The 20258-nt window shown below is 41.8% G+C and overlaps 1 protein-coding gene across 2 annotated transcripts in view; it reads left to right on the top strand.

Annotated features, from left to right (window-relative positions):
• The window catches only part of LOC309553391 (potassium channel subfamily T member 2-like), a 422810-nt gene that overhangs the window by 327983 nt on the left and 74569 nt on the right, over positions 1-20258 (top strand). For both annotated transcript variants that reach the window (XM_082254566.1, XM_082254567.1), the window contains exons 15-17: positions 2018-2126; positions 8101-8157; positions 10563-10715. In XM_082254566.1, the coding sequence (XP_082110692.1) occupies positions 2018-2126; positions 8101-8157; positions 10563-10715 (319 nt within the window). The remainder of the gene's footprint in view (positions 1-2017; positions 2127-8100; positions 8158-10562; positions 10716-20258) is intronic.

Below are 20258 nucleotides of genomic sequence, written 5' to 3'. Positions count from 1 at the left end.
TACAATTTTTTATATTGCACGATACTTGCACAACTGTTTACCAAATTTATATATGCAGGTGAATAGTTCTCCTAATGGAAACACCGGGGTCAATTAGAGTCGGTTCACACTAATCCAACTCAAAGTCGCCCCGACTTCGGGCGACTAATGAGGTCGCCTGTGCAGAGTGACTTCAGCGCGGCTTGCAATGACTTCTCATAATAGAAGTCAATGCAAGTCGCTCCGACTTTGCCAAAAAATAGTGCAGGAACCTTTTTCTAAGTCGGAGCAACTTGAGTCGCTCTGATTAGAATGGTTCTATTGCACATAATTGGAAGCTACTTGTCAGGCGACCAAGTCACCTGACAAGTCGGATTAGGGTGAACCGGCTCTCAGACTCATCATTTTTCCCCTGCACTCAGCCAAAGCAGATCGGGGACAGAAAGTCACCAATCTGCTTGACCTGGGATTTAACCACTTTGCCGCTGCTCACTAGAGCTCTACTGCGGCAAAGTGGCTCGATAACGTCTGGCGACGTAGACCTACGTCACCAGACATTCCCCTCTCTCGGCGGCGCTCCTGCTGTATTCAGTCACAGCGGGAGTCGGGCCAGGGGAGGAGCGGCGGCGATCGCCGCTGCTCTTCCCCGATCATCGGGGAATCGAGTGTGGAGATCCGCCTGCTTGTGTAAACAAAGCAGGCGGATCTCCTAAGTGACAGGCATGGTCAGATTGCAGGGTTCAGCATAGCTGAACCTGCGATCTGTCCTTGTGTCACATAGTCCCCTCCCCCCACAAACGTCAGTAAGCACCAGGCATACATTAACCCCTTGATCACCAATAAAAATTAACCCCTTCCCTGCCAGTGTCATTTTTACAGTAACAGTGCATATTTATAGCACTGATTACTGTAGTAATGTCACTGGTACCCCCAAAAGTGTCAAAAATGTCAGTCAAGGGTCTGATCTGTCCTCTGCAATGTCGTTACGGACTGCCCATAAATGCCCAATAAAACCTAATTATACCAGATAGTATAATTAGGTTTTATCGTACTTATTTACACCTTGCACTTTATTTATATTTACATATTACATTTTCTGTATGGTCACACCTGAGCACATTTGACACTTTAGAATTGCAGGGAATTGTGATGAGAATTTTAAACTTAGGCAGAAGTAGTGCAGTTGGATGGGAGAGTTATTCCAACTCTGCTACTTTGGCCTTAAATTTGAAATTCCCTTTTCAGTTTCCTGTAATTCTCTCTTTATTGAATAGACCCTATAATCTGATGATAAGTAGGCGGAGAATAATTATGCAGAGTGGGCGGAGCTTCAGGGGAGTGGGTGTGGTAAGTAATTGATAGCTGTGCTGCAAAGTGTCCCTGGAAATTTTTTTTTAAATGTTGGCAACTATGAGAGAGAAGCAGACCATTCGTTCTCGATATCAGAAGGATTAAAGCTTATATTTAAAAAATGAAAACGTAATTTATTGCAGCTTACCAGTCTTTAGATTAGGTGGCTGCATTTGTTTTCTTTTTTCATGTTTTTTCTGTTTCTTTTCACCTGGTGATATTACACAACCCCTATCTCTGAGTTGGCTACCCTCACTCCTCCACTGTATCTGTTGAGAAAGCAATGGCTGCAACAAAGGCTGGACTTCAAGCATGTTTGCCTTTGCTCATCTCCATTACATTACATTAGTAGTTTACGCAAGAACGATGACATCTCACAAAAAGTGAAAAGGACACAGCATGTCTGTAGAATGAACAGGTATTTTCTGTATTTGCTAAAATGTTCTTTGCCTGAAAAATAAAAACTAATGATATGGCAGCCACCATATCTAAGACCTGGAAACCTGCATTGTATTACATTTTTCTTCTTGGGTTTAGTTATTCTTGAATCTTAGTTAACCCGGTAAAGTTGTTTTTACATTCTTACCAATTCAGCCTTTAGAAGAGTTGCTTTTACTGAAATGTTGTCCTTTAAGTGAAATATATTGAATCTTCTCTCTCTTGTTTCCGTTTTCATTTCCACCCTCAGATCATGTGGTCTGTGAAGAAGAATTTAAGTATGCCATGTTGGCGCTTAACTGTGTATGCCCAGCCACCTCCACGCTGATCACTTTACTGATTCACACCTCTCGGGGACAGTAAGTACAACCTGAAAGATGAAGCTGATATAATTAAAAAGGTTATAAAGGCATTTTTTTTTTATAAATAGCAAACAAAACATCTTATTCTTACCTGCTCTGTGCAATGGTTTTACACAGAGCGGTCCCCGAACTTCCTCTTCTGGGGCTCCCCCGCTGGCACACTTGGGTCCTCCTCCTCCTCATCTCCAGAGGCCTTAGGGTGACAGGATACACCAAAATGGTCAATAACAATAATAGGGGGAAAAACTGCTCACTAGTCTTCTTTGTAGCTACCTGAAGGTATTAGGGAATTATCAAAACTTCTGGGACAATATAATAGCATTCCCAGTCCATCTAGCTGCTTCTGGCACTTAGTTCTCCTTTGGCTCTTGCAAAACTAATAGTTTCCAGCTAGGTCTTTACTCCTAGTGTTCTAGGAGCTGACTGACACCCAGCATCCCCAGGTAGATCCTTAGAGAGAGAGAGAGAGAGACAAAAAGATCCTTCTCCAGACCAGGACTTCAAGACAGTGCCCTCCAGCAAATGTAATCCTTTGCCAATCTTCTCCAGGCCCCCAGCCCAGCAGCTGCTGTAGCCCAGACCACAATCTTTGGCTCAGTGAGGCTGCCGCCAGTGGCAACGGCCCTCAAGAGAATTGGAAACCTCCCTGGAGAGGAAAGAACACTCTGGCAAGACTTCCCAAACATTTATCACCCCCCAAGCCACCTTCTGGACAGCGCCTGCATCCAATTAGTTGCAGATGTTATTCTGTTTTTCTTTTTGACAGTTGGCAGAGCAGCCACAGTGGGAGATTTATTCATCAGTGCTGTGTAGCGTGGATTGAGGAATATACGTATATGTGTATGGCCAGCTTTACAGTGTTAGGGTGAAAGTCTCAAAAGTCCATATAATAGAAAAATAAATAGATAAACCTGAATATACAGAACCCCAAACCCACAGTTGATCTAGAGGAAGGCAAAAAAATCCCTTATAATGCATGGTCTATTTTGCTCCAACAAGAAATAAAGTGAAATCCAAATCCCATAAATGCAATCAGAAGATCCCTAGACCATGAATCTACAGTGTTATTACTTATAAATATTAATAGCTCATTATATTTTGTGCATTTAGAAACGCATCCAGCATTTTTTTAAACAGCACACTGAACTGGCTAGAACTAGTTTTTGAATAGGTTTATTGTACATGTTCACTGCCTTTTACTATGATGAAATGTTTCCATATGAGGAGATTAAACCTCTTTTTCTCCAGATGCAAAGAGTGACCCCTTGTCAATTGCAGTGACCCTAAAGTGGTATTAAACATTTATTGCAGCTCACCAATTCTTAGATGGAATGGCTGCAATCCTTTTCTATTTAAGGCTTTCTTTCTTCTATTTTCATCTTGTGATCCAGCCAGTAAGTCTATTGTTTTCCAATAGAACAAGCTATCCAGCAGAATGTCAGCTTTTTCTTTATCCCAAAAATAAAAAAATAAACAGCTTGCTGTAACTACTTATAAATTATTAGCTGAAATTTGACTTTAGTTTGTTAGTGTATTTAAATCTGCTACTACATCTAACGCCCCCCTCCCCCCCAGACTGACAATGCTACTGTCCAAAGTTGCCCCCCATGAGTGGGGGGGGGGGGCCTCCCGATTGCCCAACTAATTAAATTAAAAATACTAACTAGAACATACAAAGCCATTCACAGCTCTGCCCCGAGCTACATTACCAATCTTGTCTCCAAATATCACCCAAACCGTCCTCTCCGCTCCTCTCAAGACCTCCTACTCTCAAGCTCCCTTGTCTCCTCCTTCTCCCATGCTCATCACCAGGATTTCTCCAGGGCCTCTCCCATCCTCTGGAACGCTCTACCTCAACCTGTACGGCTATCTCCTACTCTAGCTGCTTTCAGGCGATCCCTGAAAACTCATCTCTTCAGGGAAGCCTATCACTAATATTCCATCAGCTCATTCCCTACTGTTACAACCTCTTGTAACACCTGCCCCACCCCATTAGATTGTAAGCTCTTCTGAGCAGGGCTCTCTTAATCCTCTTGTATTTTATTGTATTGTAACTGTATTGTCTCCTTTTATATTGTAAAGCGCTGTGTAAACTGCTGGCGCTATATAAATCCTGAATAATAATAATAATAATGTGTTACTGACACAATCACCAGGTGAATACAGAGAGAAAAAAAGCATAAAAAAAAAAAAAAAAGAATGCAGCCACCGCATTTAATGATTGGTATGCTGCTGTATATTATTTATGGGGTTTTTCAGTTTAATAATGCTTTAATGTGAACAACTTTACACCAAGTTAACTATATAGACCACTTATGTACAGTATGTACAGTACACTTGGTGATTAGATCCCCCTTAAATGCCTATTTTCAAGGGAGAATGAATTCAATTCAGTTAATCTTTCCTAGTAGCCGAGCTCCTCCCTGCCTCTTATTAATTTAGTTGCCCTTCTCTGATCTCTCCTCAGTTCCAGACACATAAACTATTTTATTTCATCATTTGATTTTATATCAACGATTTTCTCTTCTGCTGGTGCTATGTTTGCAGTTTATGATGGGGTATTGCGCCACAGCCACAAGCCAAATGTTTGGTTTGCGTTTGCAGCGCAGCCCTATTGCTTTAAATGGCTGGGTTTGACAGGTGGTGCAGCCTGTCAACTCGGGATATCACGTTCAATTTGTTGTGGCTGCGACCGAAGGATGTGAACAGCCCTCTCCAGCTGTTGTTTAGTCTTTATGTGGGTGACTGGGGGGAAGGGGGGTGATAAAACTGTGGCCCAGCTGACCCGTTTGTGTGAAAGAGGACTTAGGCCCTGTGACACCCTCTTCAGAACAGCAAGCAAGGGTAAATCTCCCTGTAACGGCACTCACCGTCACTAGGGTAAAAGACAGATACTTAATGGTTTTCATTGCTTCAAATGGGTTCTGTGTTTACAATTATGATAATGTGTATTGAACTTCAATGTCAGAGACAGGCTCTCCCTTTTGTCTGTCTATTGAGGTGTGATGTGGATTCTGTTAAGCCTGTCTGTCCCATTGTTAAATGTTAATGAACACACATATTGTTTCTGTCCAGATGGCTAGATAATTAGTTCAGGTTAATTCTATTTCTGTGCACAATTTCATCTGCATATGATAATGTAATCAGGCACCTGACCTGATGAGGTAATTTGATCAGGAGGGGGTGTGCTCATGTGTGTATAAATTGAGTGTGAAACTGTTCAATAAAGGAGAAGATTCCAGTACAAGCTAAGTTGTCGGCTAGCTTTGTATGGGGGCAACTTGAAAATCTGATATCTATGTTCAAGACTGAAGGAAGCCGTATACTGACGGAAGCCCACAAACACAGTGTGGGTCGCAGTTCAGTTACATTCCCCAACGGGAACACAGGGGAAGATTTACTAGCAATGGAAGCACACAGAATGTAATGCACCAGTGCATAGCATCCAATTGGCTTCTAGGTTTTATTGTCAAAGCTTAATTGAACAAGCTGAAGTTAGAAGTTGATTGGCTACCATGCACAGCTGCACCAGATTCTGTATGCTTCAGTTTTAGTAAATCACCACCATAGACAGCAGTTAAAAAGCAATTGAAGATTATGGACATAAGGTGCTGAATCTTAGGCTATTTTAGTCTATTATCATGGGACAAGGTGTAATTTTTGAAGCACAATGTCCTGGTTAAGGCAGTTTATATACACCAGAGAGCATTCTGGGAGAAAGCCAAATGTTAGGAAACAAAGTTAGCACCACCCCAAATATTGTAGAGTCCAGAAATCTAAATATACAGTGCCTTGAAAAAGTATTCATACCCCTTGACATTTTCCTCATGTTACAACCAAAAACGTAAATGTATTTTTTTGGGACTTTATGCGATAGCCCAACACGAAGTGGCACATGATTGTGAAATGAAAGGAAAATGATAAATGGTTTTCAAAATTGTTTACAAATAAATATCTGAAAAGTGTGAAGTGCATTTGTATTCAGCCCCCTTTACTCTGATACCCCTAACTAAAATCTAGTGAAACCAATTGCCTCCATAAGTCACCTAAATAGTAAATAGAGTCCACTTATGTGTAATTTTATCTCAGTATAAATACAGCTGTTCTGTGAAGCCCTCAGAGGTTTGTTGGAGAACCTTAGTGAACAAACAGAATCACCAAGAAACACACCAGACAGGTCAGGGATAAAGTTGTGGAGAAGTTTAAAGCAGGGTTAGGTTATAAAAAAACATCCCAAGCTTTGAACATCTCATAGAGCACTGTTCAATCAATCATCCAAAAATGGAAAGAGTATGGCACAACGGCAAACCTACCAAGACATGTCCGTCCACCTAAACTGACAGGCCGGGCAAGAGCATTAATCAGAGAAGCAGCCAAGAGGCCTAGGTAACTCTGGAGGTGCGACAGAGATCCACAACTCAGGTGAGAGAATCTGTCCACATGACAACTATTAGTTGTGCACTCCACAAATCTGGCCTTTATGGAAGAATGGCAAGAAGAAAGCCATTGATAAAGCCATAAGAAGTCCCGTTTGCAGTTTGCAAGACGCCATATGCGAGACACAGCAAATGTGGAAGAAGGTGCTCTGATCAGATGAGACCAAAATTGAACTTTTTGGCATAAAAGCAAAATGCTATGTGTGGCGGAATCACCACTGCTCATCACCCTGAACACACCATCCCCACCGTGAAACATGGTGGTGTCAGCATCATGTTAAGGGGATGCTTTTCTTCAGCAGGGACAGGGAAGATGGTCAGAGTTGATGGGAAGATGGATGGAGCCAAATACAGGGCAATCTTAGAAGAAAACCTGTTATAGTCTGCAAAAGACTTGAGACTGAGGCGGAGGTTCACCTTCCAGCAGGACAACAACCCTAAACATACAGCCAGAGCTACAATGGAATGGTTTGGATCTAAGCATATTCATGTGTTAGAATTGCCCAGTCAAAGTCCAGACCTAAATCTAATTGAGAATCTGTGGCAAGACTTGAAAATTGCTGTTCACTGACGCACAGAGCTTGAGCTATTTTACAAAGAATGGGCAAAATGTCACTTGCTAGATGTGCAAGGATGGTAGAGACATACCCAAAAAGACTTGCAGCTGTAACTGCAGCGAAAGGTGGTTCTGCAATGTATTGCCTCAGAGGGGCTGAATATAAAAGCACGCCACACTATTCACATATTTATTTGTAAAAAAAATTTGAAAACCATTTATCATTTTCCTTCCTCTTCCCAATTATGTGTCACTTTGTGTTGGAATAACACAAAAAATCCCAATAAAATTCATTAACGTTTTTGGTTGTAACATGACAAAAATGTGAAAAACTTTTTCAAGGCACTGTATTAGTCTTTAGGGGATGATACAGCATCTGTGTTTCAGGGGTTGCTAAAGTCCTCCTTCGTGGGGGTTTTAAAAGTTTGTATAAGAATAGGAAGCAGGACTCTTGGAAAAGGGTTCATGCTTCTTGGCCATGCTCCCCTGACGTTCCTTCCTCCATGTTGTCTACTGTGAAATACCTGGTGCTTCCAGGTATTGGGGAGCATGTAGCCTCTTCCCATGATGCCTAGTTGGCACTTGCTTGTGCTTGAAAGCTTTAAAATTCCACTTGCATAGCTGACATGCTGTTAACTAGCTAGAGGTAATCTCATTCATAGCAGAAGTCTCTCAGGCTTTAAAGTCAGTGATTTCCCATAACTACGTGGGCACATTATCAGGTAAAGAACTGAACCTTTTTCATAGGTGATATGCAGATGTAGGAGTATTTATGGACTCCTTCAGCTTTATTTAGGGTTTACACCAATATCTTTCCTGAAGAAGGCATAGTTTATAAATGCATATGTGAGAACCTGATTTGTATGGGTAACACACACCTACTGTATCTTCCAAATACTTTTAATTTGATAATGATGCTGGATTATACTTTTTCTGTGCCCCATCATGGTCTTAAGCTGGACTTTATTTTTTCTTTTAGGACAGCTGCTATGGACCCTTTTCGCCAGCGCCCTAGTCCCTGGCAAGCTCTATCCAGGTAGTGTGACTTTTATTCTTCTTTTTTCCTCTCTCTTGAAATTGACAATTCATAAAGGGGCCTGTCCACTTTTTACTAACCTCACAGCTTTGTGTAGATTCCTGAGCTCTTATATAGGTGCACTTTTAAAACAAAACCTATATGCCACTCTGTTCAATCTCCTCTTTAAAATTCCTCTTATCAATGGTGTGGAATGGCTGGGACTGGGCAGGTGTATTTAGCCATTTTGACATGCACAGAGCTGGAAATAGACACGTTTATTATTTTCTGAGGCTGGACTCAGGCCTCGCACGGCACGCACATGTAGGTGGGTGCAGCGTGGTGCGAGGGCAATTACACTGACAGTCCGGTTGCAATGTAAAGAACTTGCATTGAAGTAAAGTAATGACAGTTCACAACAAACCCAGTGGGTAGATAGCCCAACTGGGAACAGTCACAAATTCCAACAGTAGAGTAGGTTTCAGCCGAACTGACAGTGCCTGTTTGGTGGGGCAGAATGCGGCCTGGTCATCTTGAGTCCAAGCAGGAAGAAGTCCAAAGAAGTTGCAAACCCTATGCTTTGCTTCCTTGTCTGGAACCTTTCCCTGCCGCTAGTACTGTCCTTGACAGACGGATGACCTGTCCCTACACTACCCACTCGCAAATGCGCTCCAAAACCTGGGGGCAGGGAACTAAAAAGACTCTGCTTACCCCAGATGGCCTCCAAGGATCATCTAAACTCAACTCAGCCAACCAGAATGCTGCCTCCAGAAGCCAGGAAACCTTAGAGCAACTGAGTTTCCCTTGACTTCCTCTCCAGATTGTAATGCCGCTGCACCTGCCTACTCACAGATTTACAAAAAACACCAGGGATGTTGCAGGGTATAAACACTGCCTGACCTTGATATTACAACCACAGTGAGAAGTAAGACATTTCTATGTCCAAAGTCTGTAATTCTATGGCCAGTTTTGATGAGAAGCATGATGGGTGGTGGGATATAAGTTTTATATTAAAGAAACTGCTAAGCTTTGGTTTCTGTATTCAAGGTCTGTATTTCTTTAGGCAGGTTTGATGCGAAGCATGATGGGTGGTAGGGTATAGGTTTTGTATTAAAGGAACTGCTAACCTTGGATTTCTGTATTCAAGGTCTGTAATTCTATGGGCAGGTTTGGTGAGAAGCATGATGGGTGGTAGGATATGGGTTTTGTATTAAAGGAACTGCTAACCTTGGATTTCTGTATTCAAGGTCTGTAATTCTATGGGCAGGTTTGGTGAGAAGCATGATGGGTGGTAGGATATAGGTTTTGTATTAAAGGAACTGCTAACCTTGGATTTCTGTATTCAAGGTCTGTAATTCTATGGGCAGGTTTGGTGAGAAGCATGATGGGTGGTAGGATATGGGTTTTGTATTAAAGGAACTGCTAACCTTGGATTTCTGTATTCAAGGTCTGTAATTCTATGGGCAGGTTTGGTGAGAAGCATGATGGGTGGTAGGGTATGGGTTTTGTATTAAAGGAACTAATAACCTTGGATTTCTGTATTCAAGGTCTGTAATTCTATGGGCAAGTTTGATGAAAAGCACGATGGGTGGTGGGATATGGGTTTTGTGTTAAAGGAACAGCTACCCTTTAACAAAACATTTTTAGTTCCAGATAGAGACAATTGAGTACTGTCCGTGATACTTTTTTTAACATACAATTTTTCAGGACAAGCTTTCGGGGTATGTCCCCTTCTTCAAGGTCCAAGCAGTACACTCAATTGTCTCTGTCGCAAGTGCACTAATACGGCTACAATGACCTCAAGCATGATGGTAGTTCCCGATAGGGGAGAACTTTCACCAGTGGGTCCTGGCCTATTGCTGATATAACTAATTCAATTGATGTCGTGTGTCCTTCATTGATTTCTGACCACACTGATAAGTAGACAAGAAAGATATGTTAGGGCTACAATTACAGTACATGTAAGCCTGTAAGCTTGGGATCTAAGGAATCTTCTGTCTGGGATGCCTACATATTTTTTTTTATATGAGAATGTAGCTAACAGTGAAAATAGACACAACATTTGGCCAGTAAAACAATACAAAACAAATAATAAAATACATTTTAAGTGGAGGATAGGATATATATATATATAGGATATCAGATTGAGGGTCATCGGTTAACAGTTTGGTTGGGAACCATTGGGTATATAGAAAACATTTTACTATCGATTTTTGGGTGTCTGTAGGCAAGGTTTGAAGGCAAGATTCCTAGATATCAAAGAATTTTTGGACCCGTGACTCCTTATGTAGGGAATCCATTCCACAAGAAAAACATAAGAGAGTTTGTCTATGAACATTTTTTTAAATACACAAACCTTCTTTTTCTGCACAAGATTTGTCAAAGGTCGTTATTGTAATATTCTCATGATACCCTGTTATGTGCAGAGATAATAACTCTACATCACCTGACCAGTGGCAGAAGAACTACAGCCGTTGTTCCGCCAATGAAATCTACCACATACGACTGAGTGAGAGCAAATTCTTTGGAGAATATGAAGGGAAGAGCTTCACATATGCCTCCTTCCATGCCCATAAAAAGTGAGTCCCAATATCCTGCACCTCTGTACCATAGAAACAAGCTGAACCATTTTTGATTGTAAGTTCTAACATTTAAAGGGACCCTGTCATGAAACAAAACACCTGTGTTTGAAGACCATGGACATAGCCATTGGACAGCTTTGGGATATCAGAGTTTGCTTACTATTCCTTCTGACCCTGTTTCCCTTAATGAACAATTAAGAAAACAGGATTTTTTGATTACCGATTTTTTTTTTTTTTTTATACTTGGAGTTCATTAAGGGACACAGGTCCCATCCCATCTTATGATCACTCCTACTACTGCGTTTGCATGAAAATGAAGCATGATGGGAGTGGGAGGGGTTATATATGACTGACTAACAGCTTTTTTATTGCCTGTGTCCAATCTCCTGTATGCAGCAATATAATCCAGTTGTCTCAGGATTTTACGGTAAGTCAAAAATCCTGTTATTAAAGGAGTATCTAGGTTTTTTTCCCACATATTTTCTTCAGGAAAACATTTAAAGACTGAATCATATAAATATGAAATATATTTCATACCTGCATATTCATCCAGCAGGTGGTGGTGTAGGCTAATTTGTAATACCTGCCTATTCTTTGTTGTTCTGTTGAAAAAAAAGCCTCCACATAGATTATTAACAAGAGAAAGATAGTACGAAAGCAAACTGCCCTTTTTTTGATATCTGTTTAGAAAACCCATAACGGAGTGTGAATCCAAAATTTTGGGGGCTGTATTAAATGTGTATTCCAACAACGTCCATATGAAAAATATAAACACAGTGGAAAGAAATATGAGGATCTTCTATTTCAGTGTGATAACCGCCACACCAGCACCCAACCGCACAGCCTCTTACCAGATGATATAGACCCCTCATTACAAAGGTCTATACAAGCGAAGTAATAAACATCAGGCACAGACTGTAGGCAGGTTCCTCCAATCATCCACTATTGATCCACAGATAATATGGACCCTCACTACAAGGGTATATGAACTTCGGACATAAATTGTAAAAAATTCCTCCAATATTCCACTTCCAATGAACTGTTCTCAGTGTGAGCCGATCCCCCTCCTTGCTCAGTGCTCTCAGCCTGGCTTCACAGTGCCTCCAGTAGCAGTTCTTCCAACATAGGGACTCTGTCTTCTCATTGGCTCATGCGTGAACCAATGAGAAGACAGAGTCCCCATGTTGGGAAAGCTACTACTGGAGGCACCGTGAAGCCAGGCTGAGAGGGCTGAGCAAGGAGGGGGTTCGGTCTTACACTGAGAACAGTTCATCGGTAGTGGAATATTGAAGGATTTTTTTTACAATTTATGTCCTAAGTTTATATACCCTTGTAGTGAGGGTCCATATTATCTGTGGATCGATAGTGGATGATTGGAGGAACCTGCCTACAGTCTGTACCTGATGTTTATTACTCCGCTTGTATAGACCTTTGTAATGAGGGTCTATATCATCTGGTAAGAGGCTGTGCGGTTGGGTGCTGGTGGTGGTTATCACACTGAAATAGAAGATCCTCATATTCCTTTCCACTGTGGTTATATTTTTTTATATGACTTTGTTGAAATTTAGCGCTGCACTATTTTTTTGATACTGCTTTTTATTGTTTATTTTACAATACTGAGTTAGCCGCTTTCTCACAATACGTGTTTCTATTTATTATTGAGTTGCATTTGAATTACCAAGAGAGCAATTATATTATATATTGTATTACATGTTTATTGTTTTTATTTAAAGTGTAAGTTCACCTGTTCACATTAGTTAAAAGGTGAACTAACACCTTACACCATCCCAATAGACTCTGCAGCAGCCAGCAACAATAGACCCCCTCCATCAATAGTAGATCTCTTTTACAGCAATATTTAATCCCCTAGCAACAATAGATCCCCCACCAGCAACAATAGACTGTCACTCAAAAATGGATCCACTCCAGCAACAATAGATCCCCCAGCAGCCAGCGTTAATAGACCCTCCAGCCCACCCCAGCACCCCTTGCTAATACATACATTTAGTTCTTGAGGTGCCAGAACTGCGTTTCCCCACGTTCCAGCTGAAAAAAAACCCCTGCCGGCACATGATCACGTTGACAAGTCGGAATCACTCTGATTCATCCTGGATTCCCTCTGTGGGAAGGGTTTATGGCAGGGGTCTCCAAACTTTCTTTACCAATGGCCAGTTGATTGGCCTTCAGACTTTATGGGGGCCGGACTGTGGGCAGTGGGAGTAGAAAATGTAGAGTAGAAAATGTCCTGGGGTCACTGGGAGTAAAGAGTGCCCCATCTCTGGTATTGGGGGGAGGAATAGTGCCCCATCATTGGTGTCATTGGTGGAAATAGTGCCCCGATGTCGGTGTCAGTGGAAGGAATCGTGTCTCATCTCAGTAGAAAGAATAGTGCCCTAAGGGCCAGATAAAGGCAAGCAAAGGGCTGCATCTGGTCCCTGGGCCACAGTTTGGAGACCACTGGTGTAGGGTGTTAGTTCAACTCTTCACTTTTTTGTGAAAAGGTGAACTTACAATTTAAGTTTTTTAAAAACTAGTAATAAAAGAAAAGAAATAAAGCACTGGTTTAAAAAACATATAAACCTACACAAAATAACTAAGGGCTCACTTGCACCAGAGGGTGTGTAACGGCATTAGGCTGCATTCACATGTCAGCTTATAATCGCGGGCAGAACCGCGGATTCGGAGATTTATTGCAAATCGCGGGACGCCTAGCGTTGCCCGTTGATTTGCAATAGCCCTCCAAACGCCGAGCGATGTTGCTGCGATTTACGCCCGCCGAATCGCGGCAACATCGCGCAAACAAAATTGCGGGACGCAATACGCTCCAAAAAAGTACAAGAGCTCACTTGCACCAGAGGGTGTGTAACGGCATTAGGCTGCATTCACATGTCAGCTTATAATCGCGGGCAGAACCGCGGATTCGGAGATTTATTGCAAATCGCGGGACGCCTAGCGTTGCCCGTTGATTTGCAATAGCCCTCCAAACGCCGAGCGATGTTGCTGCGATTTACGCCCGCCGAATCGCGGCAACATCGCGCAAACAAAATTGCGGGACGCAATACGCTCCAAAAAAGTACAAGAGCTTCTTTGGAGCGTATTGCGTCCCGCGATTTTGTTTGCGCGATGTTGCCGCGATTCGGCGGGCGTAAATCGCGGCAACATCGCTCGGCGTTTGGGGGGCTATTGCAAATCAACGGGCAACTCTAGGCGTCCCGCGATTTGCAATAAATCTCCGAATCGCGGGCGGAACCGCGGTGGTTCTGCCCGCGATTATAAGCTGACATGTGAATGCAGCCTTAAGGGCATTGTCCTCTGTTGTTACAATGCCCTGTGTTGTTACAGTGTAAATTTCTATTTTGCTTTTTTTTTTTACATTATTAAAATGTCACAAAATGACACTTCATTGAACTTGGTAGGATGCACCGACATGAGCTGAGGTGCAGTTTAGTGCAGAAAAATGCAGCATGGCACATTTTTGCACAATACACCTCAACCCACCTCACCGCAGTGCTGCGGTGTGAACAGGCCACATAGAAAAATATGAATTTCCTAATACAGGGCTTAGGGAGGTTTTTTTGCTTGACAATTACAAGGCTGCAAATGATAAAGCAGTGTATAAATTGGCCAGAGGTAAGGCAGCTTTAATGAGCAAGACTAGGCAGCAAAGAAGAGACACAAGGCCCAGGCAGTTTTTTATTCAAGAATTAAAAGCATCTGTCTGCAAAGTGTGTAAAATTAGCCAGTGGCAGGACAGATTTATTCAAGCAGAATAGGCCTAACTGGTATATGCCTAACTTTTTTTTTGCCGAGGATAGGGGGATAATGTGAGGCGGTTTAGGTGCATACTTTTTTGCTTTTTACCTTCACATCTGTGCAAACAACTTTATTGGGATATACAGTATCTCACAAAAGTGAGTACAGCCCTCACATTTTTGTAAATATTGTATTATATCTTTTTATGTGACATCACTGAAGAAATGACACTTTGCTACAATGTACAATGCAAAGTAGTGAGTGTGTACAGCTTCTATAACAGTGTAAGTTTGCTGTCCCCTCAAAATAACTCACAGCCAATAATGTCTAAACCGCTGGCAACAAAAATGAGTACACCACTAAGTGAAAATGTCCAAATTGGGCCGAAGTGTTACAAGGTTTCAGGTGTGAATGTGGAGCAGGTGTGTTAATTTTCATGTTATTGCTCTCACTCTCTCATACTGGTCACTGGAAGTTCAACATGGCACCTCATGGCAAAGAACTCTCTGAGGAACTGAAAAAAAGAATTGTTGCTCTACATAAAGATGGCCTGGGCTAAAAGAAGATAGGCAGGACCCTGAAACTGAGCTGCAGCACGATGGCCAAGACCATGGTCGACCAAAAAAAGTGCACATGCTCAGCGTCATATCCAGAGGTTGTCTTTGGGAAATAGATGCATGAGTGCTGCCAGCATTGCTGCAGAGGTTGAAGGGGTGGGGGGTTGTGATGGAAATTAATGGAGTTTGGAGGATAGAAATTTGCTCGGTGAGCGGAGAACTTTGCGGATATTAATACGCGCCAAGCGCCAATAATCCCTTTGTACTAAAAAGTGCAATGTACAGCTCTTTTGTATAAAGAAATCCTAGCTCGCTGGGCAACATAGAGAGAAACAGACCAAGTCTGTGTCACGGTCGATGTCAACAGAATCAGTCCTGCTCCAACACAGGGCTCTTGTTTATTTATAGTCAGGAAAAAGGGGTTTACAATGGGAGGTGGTGACTATACAACACAACCAATCACAGACTCGTAAACATTCAAAAGTTCAATAGAAAGGGGAGTGTACAGTATGTTAATGAACAAGCTGAGCTGTGTGCATGAGTTTGCAGCCATTGGGTGAAAGAGGAACCATGCACTATTGCTAACAATGGGACCCACGTGTAGTAAAATGGCTGCCAAACACTAAACAATAGAACTGGCGTGTATTCTCATAAATGCGGCTGCGCCAATACATATGCATGCACTCCCGTAACAACCTGTTAGAGTGAATCCTATATAATATAGTTCATACAAACCATATTTGATAGTGATTATGCTACTGTTCCAGTAAATGAGACTATATCTGCAAAGGCTATAGCAGCAGTATTTCGATCAATCAAGCATAATAGAAAGCTATCAGCTAATATTCCAGCTAAAGGGGAGCTACTTATCAAAACGCTGCACATAGCGAATACCGTTAAACTGACACTGGGAGACATACTGGCAATTAAAAAAACACTTCCTGAAAAATGTCCACACAAATAATATTAAAATTTCCACAACAGGGTCAGTCTGTCAGTGCTCAGACCATACGCCGCACACTGTATGGCTGTCGTCTCAGAAGGACGCCCCTTCTATAGATGATGCACAAAAAAAAACAGTTTGCTGAAGACAGGCAGACTAAGGACATGGATTACTGGAACCATGTCCTGTGGTCTGATGAGACCAAGATAAACTTATTTGGTTCAGATGGTGTCAAGCGTGTGGGGCGGCAACCAGGTGAGGAGTACAAAGACAAGTGTGTCTTGCCTTCAGTCAAGCATGGTGGTGGGAGTGTCATGATCTGGGGCTGCATGAGTGCTATCGGCAATGGGGAGCTACAGTTCATTGAGGGAACTTTGAATGCCAACACGTACTGTGACATACTGAAGCAGAGCATGATCCCCTTCCTTCGGATAATGACCCCAAACACACCTCCAAGTTGACTACTGTTTGCTAAAGAAGTTGAGGGTAAAGGTGATGGACTGGCCAAGCATTCTCCAGATCTAAACCCTATTAAGCATCTGTGGGGCATCCTCAAACAGAAGGTGGAGGAGCGCAAAGTCTCTAACATCCACCAGCTCCATGATGTCATCGTGGAGGAGTGGAAGAGGACTTCAGTGGCAACCTGTGAAGCTCTGGTGCACTCCACGCCCAAGAGGGTTAAGGCAGTGCTGGAAAATAATCGTGGCCACACAAAATATTGACACTTTGGAACGAAGTTTGACATTTTCACTTAGGGGTGTACTCACTTTTGTTACCAGTGGTTTAGACATTAATGGCTGTGTGTTGAGTTATTTTGAGGGGACAGCAAATTTACACTGTTATACAAGCTGTACACACACTACTTTACATTGTAGCAAAGTGTAATTTCTTCAGTGTTGTCACTTGAAAAGATATAATAAAATATTTACAAAAATGTGAGGGGTGTACTTACTTTTGTGAGATACTGTAGAAGGCAATATAAATTGGTGAGATTGCCAATGATCTCAGAATTCATCTTAGATGACTACAGAAGCAAGTAAAAAGGGTGAAAATTTGAAATATCAAAAAAGATCTATTTTCAATCAGCACAACCACGAATTACCTAATTTAATATTGAGCTAAAATAAATATAAAGCAGTGTATAATAAGTTGCTAGCTGAACACTCTATGAATCTTGTTCAATATTGATTGAACAATCAATATACATACCTGTACATATAAATCATAATTACCTGTGAAAGTCCAATGATCCCAATTAAAAACTATAATGTGACTCTTCGAATTTATAAGTTGAGTGAGAAAACGAATAAAAGCAAAACCCGAGCAAAATAAAAGTTCAATGCTCCCCAAAAAAACAGTGATCTTCTACTTATTTCTCTCATCCAGTGATTTGTGCACCTCCACACACCAGGTGAAAAACATGCTCACATTAGGCCAGGGTTTCTTAACCAGGGTTCCTCCTGAGGTTGCTAGGGGTTCCTTGAGCAATGGGCATTTTCTGCCTCTCAGATAAGTTCCCAATGACACCATTGTTCCTTTTAGCGATCTGTAAGGGGGTAATTCTTCCCAATGAGGACAAGAGTAAGGAGCATTCTTCCCACTGACTGTCACACTAATGTGTCATGAGTTGTAGATTTTTAATTTTTAGCAGGGGTTCCCCGAGGCCAAAAATTTATTTCAAGGGTTCCTCTGTGTTGAAAAGGTTACAAGTATTGGAGCGTAGGTTAATTGGATCCCGTATAACAAAAAAAAAAAATTGGCCCTACTGTGTATGTATGTGAGATAGGGACCTTAGATTGTAAGCTCCTCGAGGGCAGGGACTGATGTGAATGTACAATGTATATGTAAAGCGCTGCGTAAATTGACAGCGCTATATAAGTACCCCAAATAAATAAAAAAATAAAATAAAGGCTGCATTAAGCACATAAAGATTTGCTCATCTGTGTTTTTTTTTTTTTTTTCAGATCTGCTCAGTTGAGTACCCCTCTTCATTACACCTCAGATCCAGAGTGTTTTCACCCTCCTGCTCTCAAAATACTTGTATCCCATATATGGATTACATACAATAGAAAGGCGGATACAAAGTGCTTCCCATTTTAAAAAAACTTTCCTTAAAACAATCCCAATAAAATACACTTACAAGAATAAAAAACAAAAGGTCTTTTAAAATTGCATCAGCCGACTAACCCCTACCACCTACTGTGGCAGCCCAATCATAGGGCGTTATGCGTCTAGGAGGGAGGAGTTGAGCCCGTGACGTCACGCCACCACTGCCATTGCTCAGTAGTGGTGAGCTGGCTGATGCAATTTTAAAAGCGCTTTTGTTTTTTTATTCATTAGAATAAAAGTTTTAAAACGGGAAGCACTATGTATCTGCCTTTCTTTTGTATGTAATTCATATGTGGAATACGAGTATATTGAGAGCTGGAGGATAAAAACTCTTTGTATCTGAGGAGGAGTGAAGAGGGGTCACCAGCTGAGCGGATCTGAATAAATAACAAAGATGATCAAATCTTTATGTGTGATCGTGTTTTTCACCTGGTGTGTGGAGGTGCACAAATCACTGGATAAGAGAAAGAAACAGAAGATCACTGGTTTTGTGGGGAGCACTGGACTTTTAGGGCTCTTTCACACGGACGTTCCGTATGTCCGTAAATCACCCCATCCGTTTGCGGGTGATATACGGACATAATGCATGTCAATGGGATTGCGGATGTCAGCAGATGACCATCCACTGACATCCGATTTGTGTCCTTTCAGTTCTGTTCCGTTTTTTGGAACTGAACAGAACCCTATTTTTGTTCTGTTTAAAAAACGGAAAGGATGCAAAATCGGATGTCAGCGGTGTCATCCGTTGACATCCGCAATGTCCATAGACATACATTATGTCCGTATATCATCCGCAAACAGATGGGATGATATGCGGACATACGGAGCGGATGACACAAGTGTCATCCGTGTCCGTGGAAAAAAAAAAAGTGCCGGAGCGGATCGCAATATGGTCCGCTCCGTGTGAAAGAGCCCTTATTTTGCTCGGATTTAGCTTTTATTATTTTTTCATTCAACTTATAAATTCGAACAGTCACATTATAGTTTTGGATAGGGATTATTGACCTTTCACAAGTAATTATGATTTATATGTATGTATATTAATTGTTTTATTGCGTTGCACTAGTTTATTTTGTAAAGTTTTAAACATGCTTGAACTGCCTAGATATACACTATTTTATCAAAAGTATTGGGACACCTGCCTTTATACTTACATGAACTTTAATGGCATCCCAGTCTTAGCCCATAGGGTTCAATATTGAGTTGGCCCACCCTTTTCAGCTATAACAGCTTTAACTCTTCTGGGAAGGCTGTCCACAAGGTTTAGGAGTGTCTATGGGAATGTTTGACTATTCTTCCAGAAGCACATTTGTGAGGTCAGGTATAATGTTGGAGAGAAGGCCTGGCTCGCAGTCTCTGCTCTGATTCATCCCTAAGGTGTTCCATCAGGTTGAGGCAGGCCAGTCAAGTACCTCCACCCCAAACTCGCTCATCCATGTCTTTATGGACCTTGCTTTATGCACTGGTGCGCAGTCATGTTGGAACAGGAAGGGGCCATCCCCAAACTGTTCCCACAAAGTTGGGAGCATAAAATTGTCCAAAATGGCTTTGTATTCTGGCGCTTATAAGTTCCTTTCACTGGAACTAAGAGGCCAAGCCCAATCCCTAATAAGCAACCCCACACCATAATCCCCCCTCCACCAAATGATTTGGACCAGTACACAAAGAAAGGTCCATAAAGACATGGATGAGTGAGTTTGGGGTGGAGGAACTTTACTGGCCTGCACAGAGTCCTGACCTCAACCCGATAGAAAACCTATGGGATAAATTAGAGCGGAGACTGCAAGCCAGGCCTTCTTGTCCAACATCAGTGCCTGACCTCACAAATGCACTTCTGAAAGAATGGTCAAACATTCCCATAGACACACTCCTAAACCTTGTGGACAGCCTTCCCAGAATAGTTGAAGCTGTTATAGCTGTAAAGGGTGGGCCAACCCAATCTTGAACCCTACGGACTAAGACGGGGATGCCATTAAAGTTCATGAGAATCATAACAGGTTGTGTTAATGGCGTACTTTTTTTTTTTTTCATTAAACACATACTAAAAAAAGCTATCAACATGCAAAACCCCTTTAAATGAACCAGCATATTACTTTTTTGTTCTTTAAATAGAACACATAAAAATTGTCTGTAAAAGGAGTTTTTTTGGTAATTTAATCCCGTGTTTCTATATATATA

The sequence above is a fragment of the Pelophylax lessonae genome (genome assembly GCF_965119305.1).
Source record: "Pelophylax lessonae genome assembly, chromosome: 4".
NCBI classification, from domain to species: domain Eukaryota; kingdom Metazoa; phylum Chordata; class Amphibia; order Anura; family Ranidae; genus Pelophylax; species Pelophylax lessonae.
The sequence above is the reverse complement of the archived record's forward strand: the minus strand, read 5'-3'. Positions and strand labels throughout refer to the sequence as shown.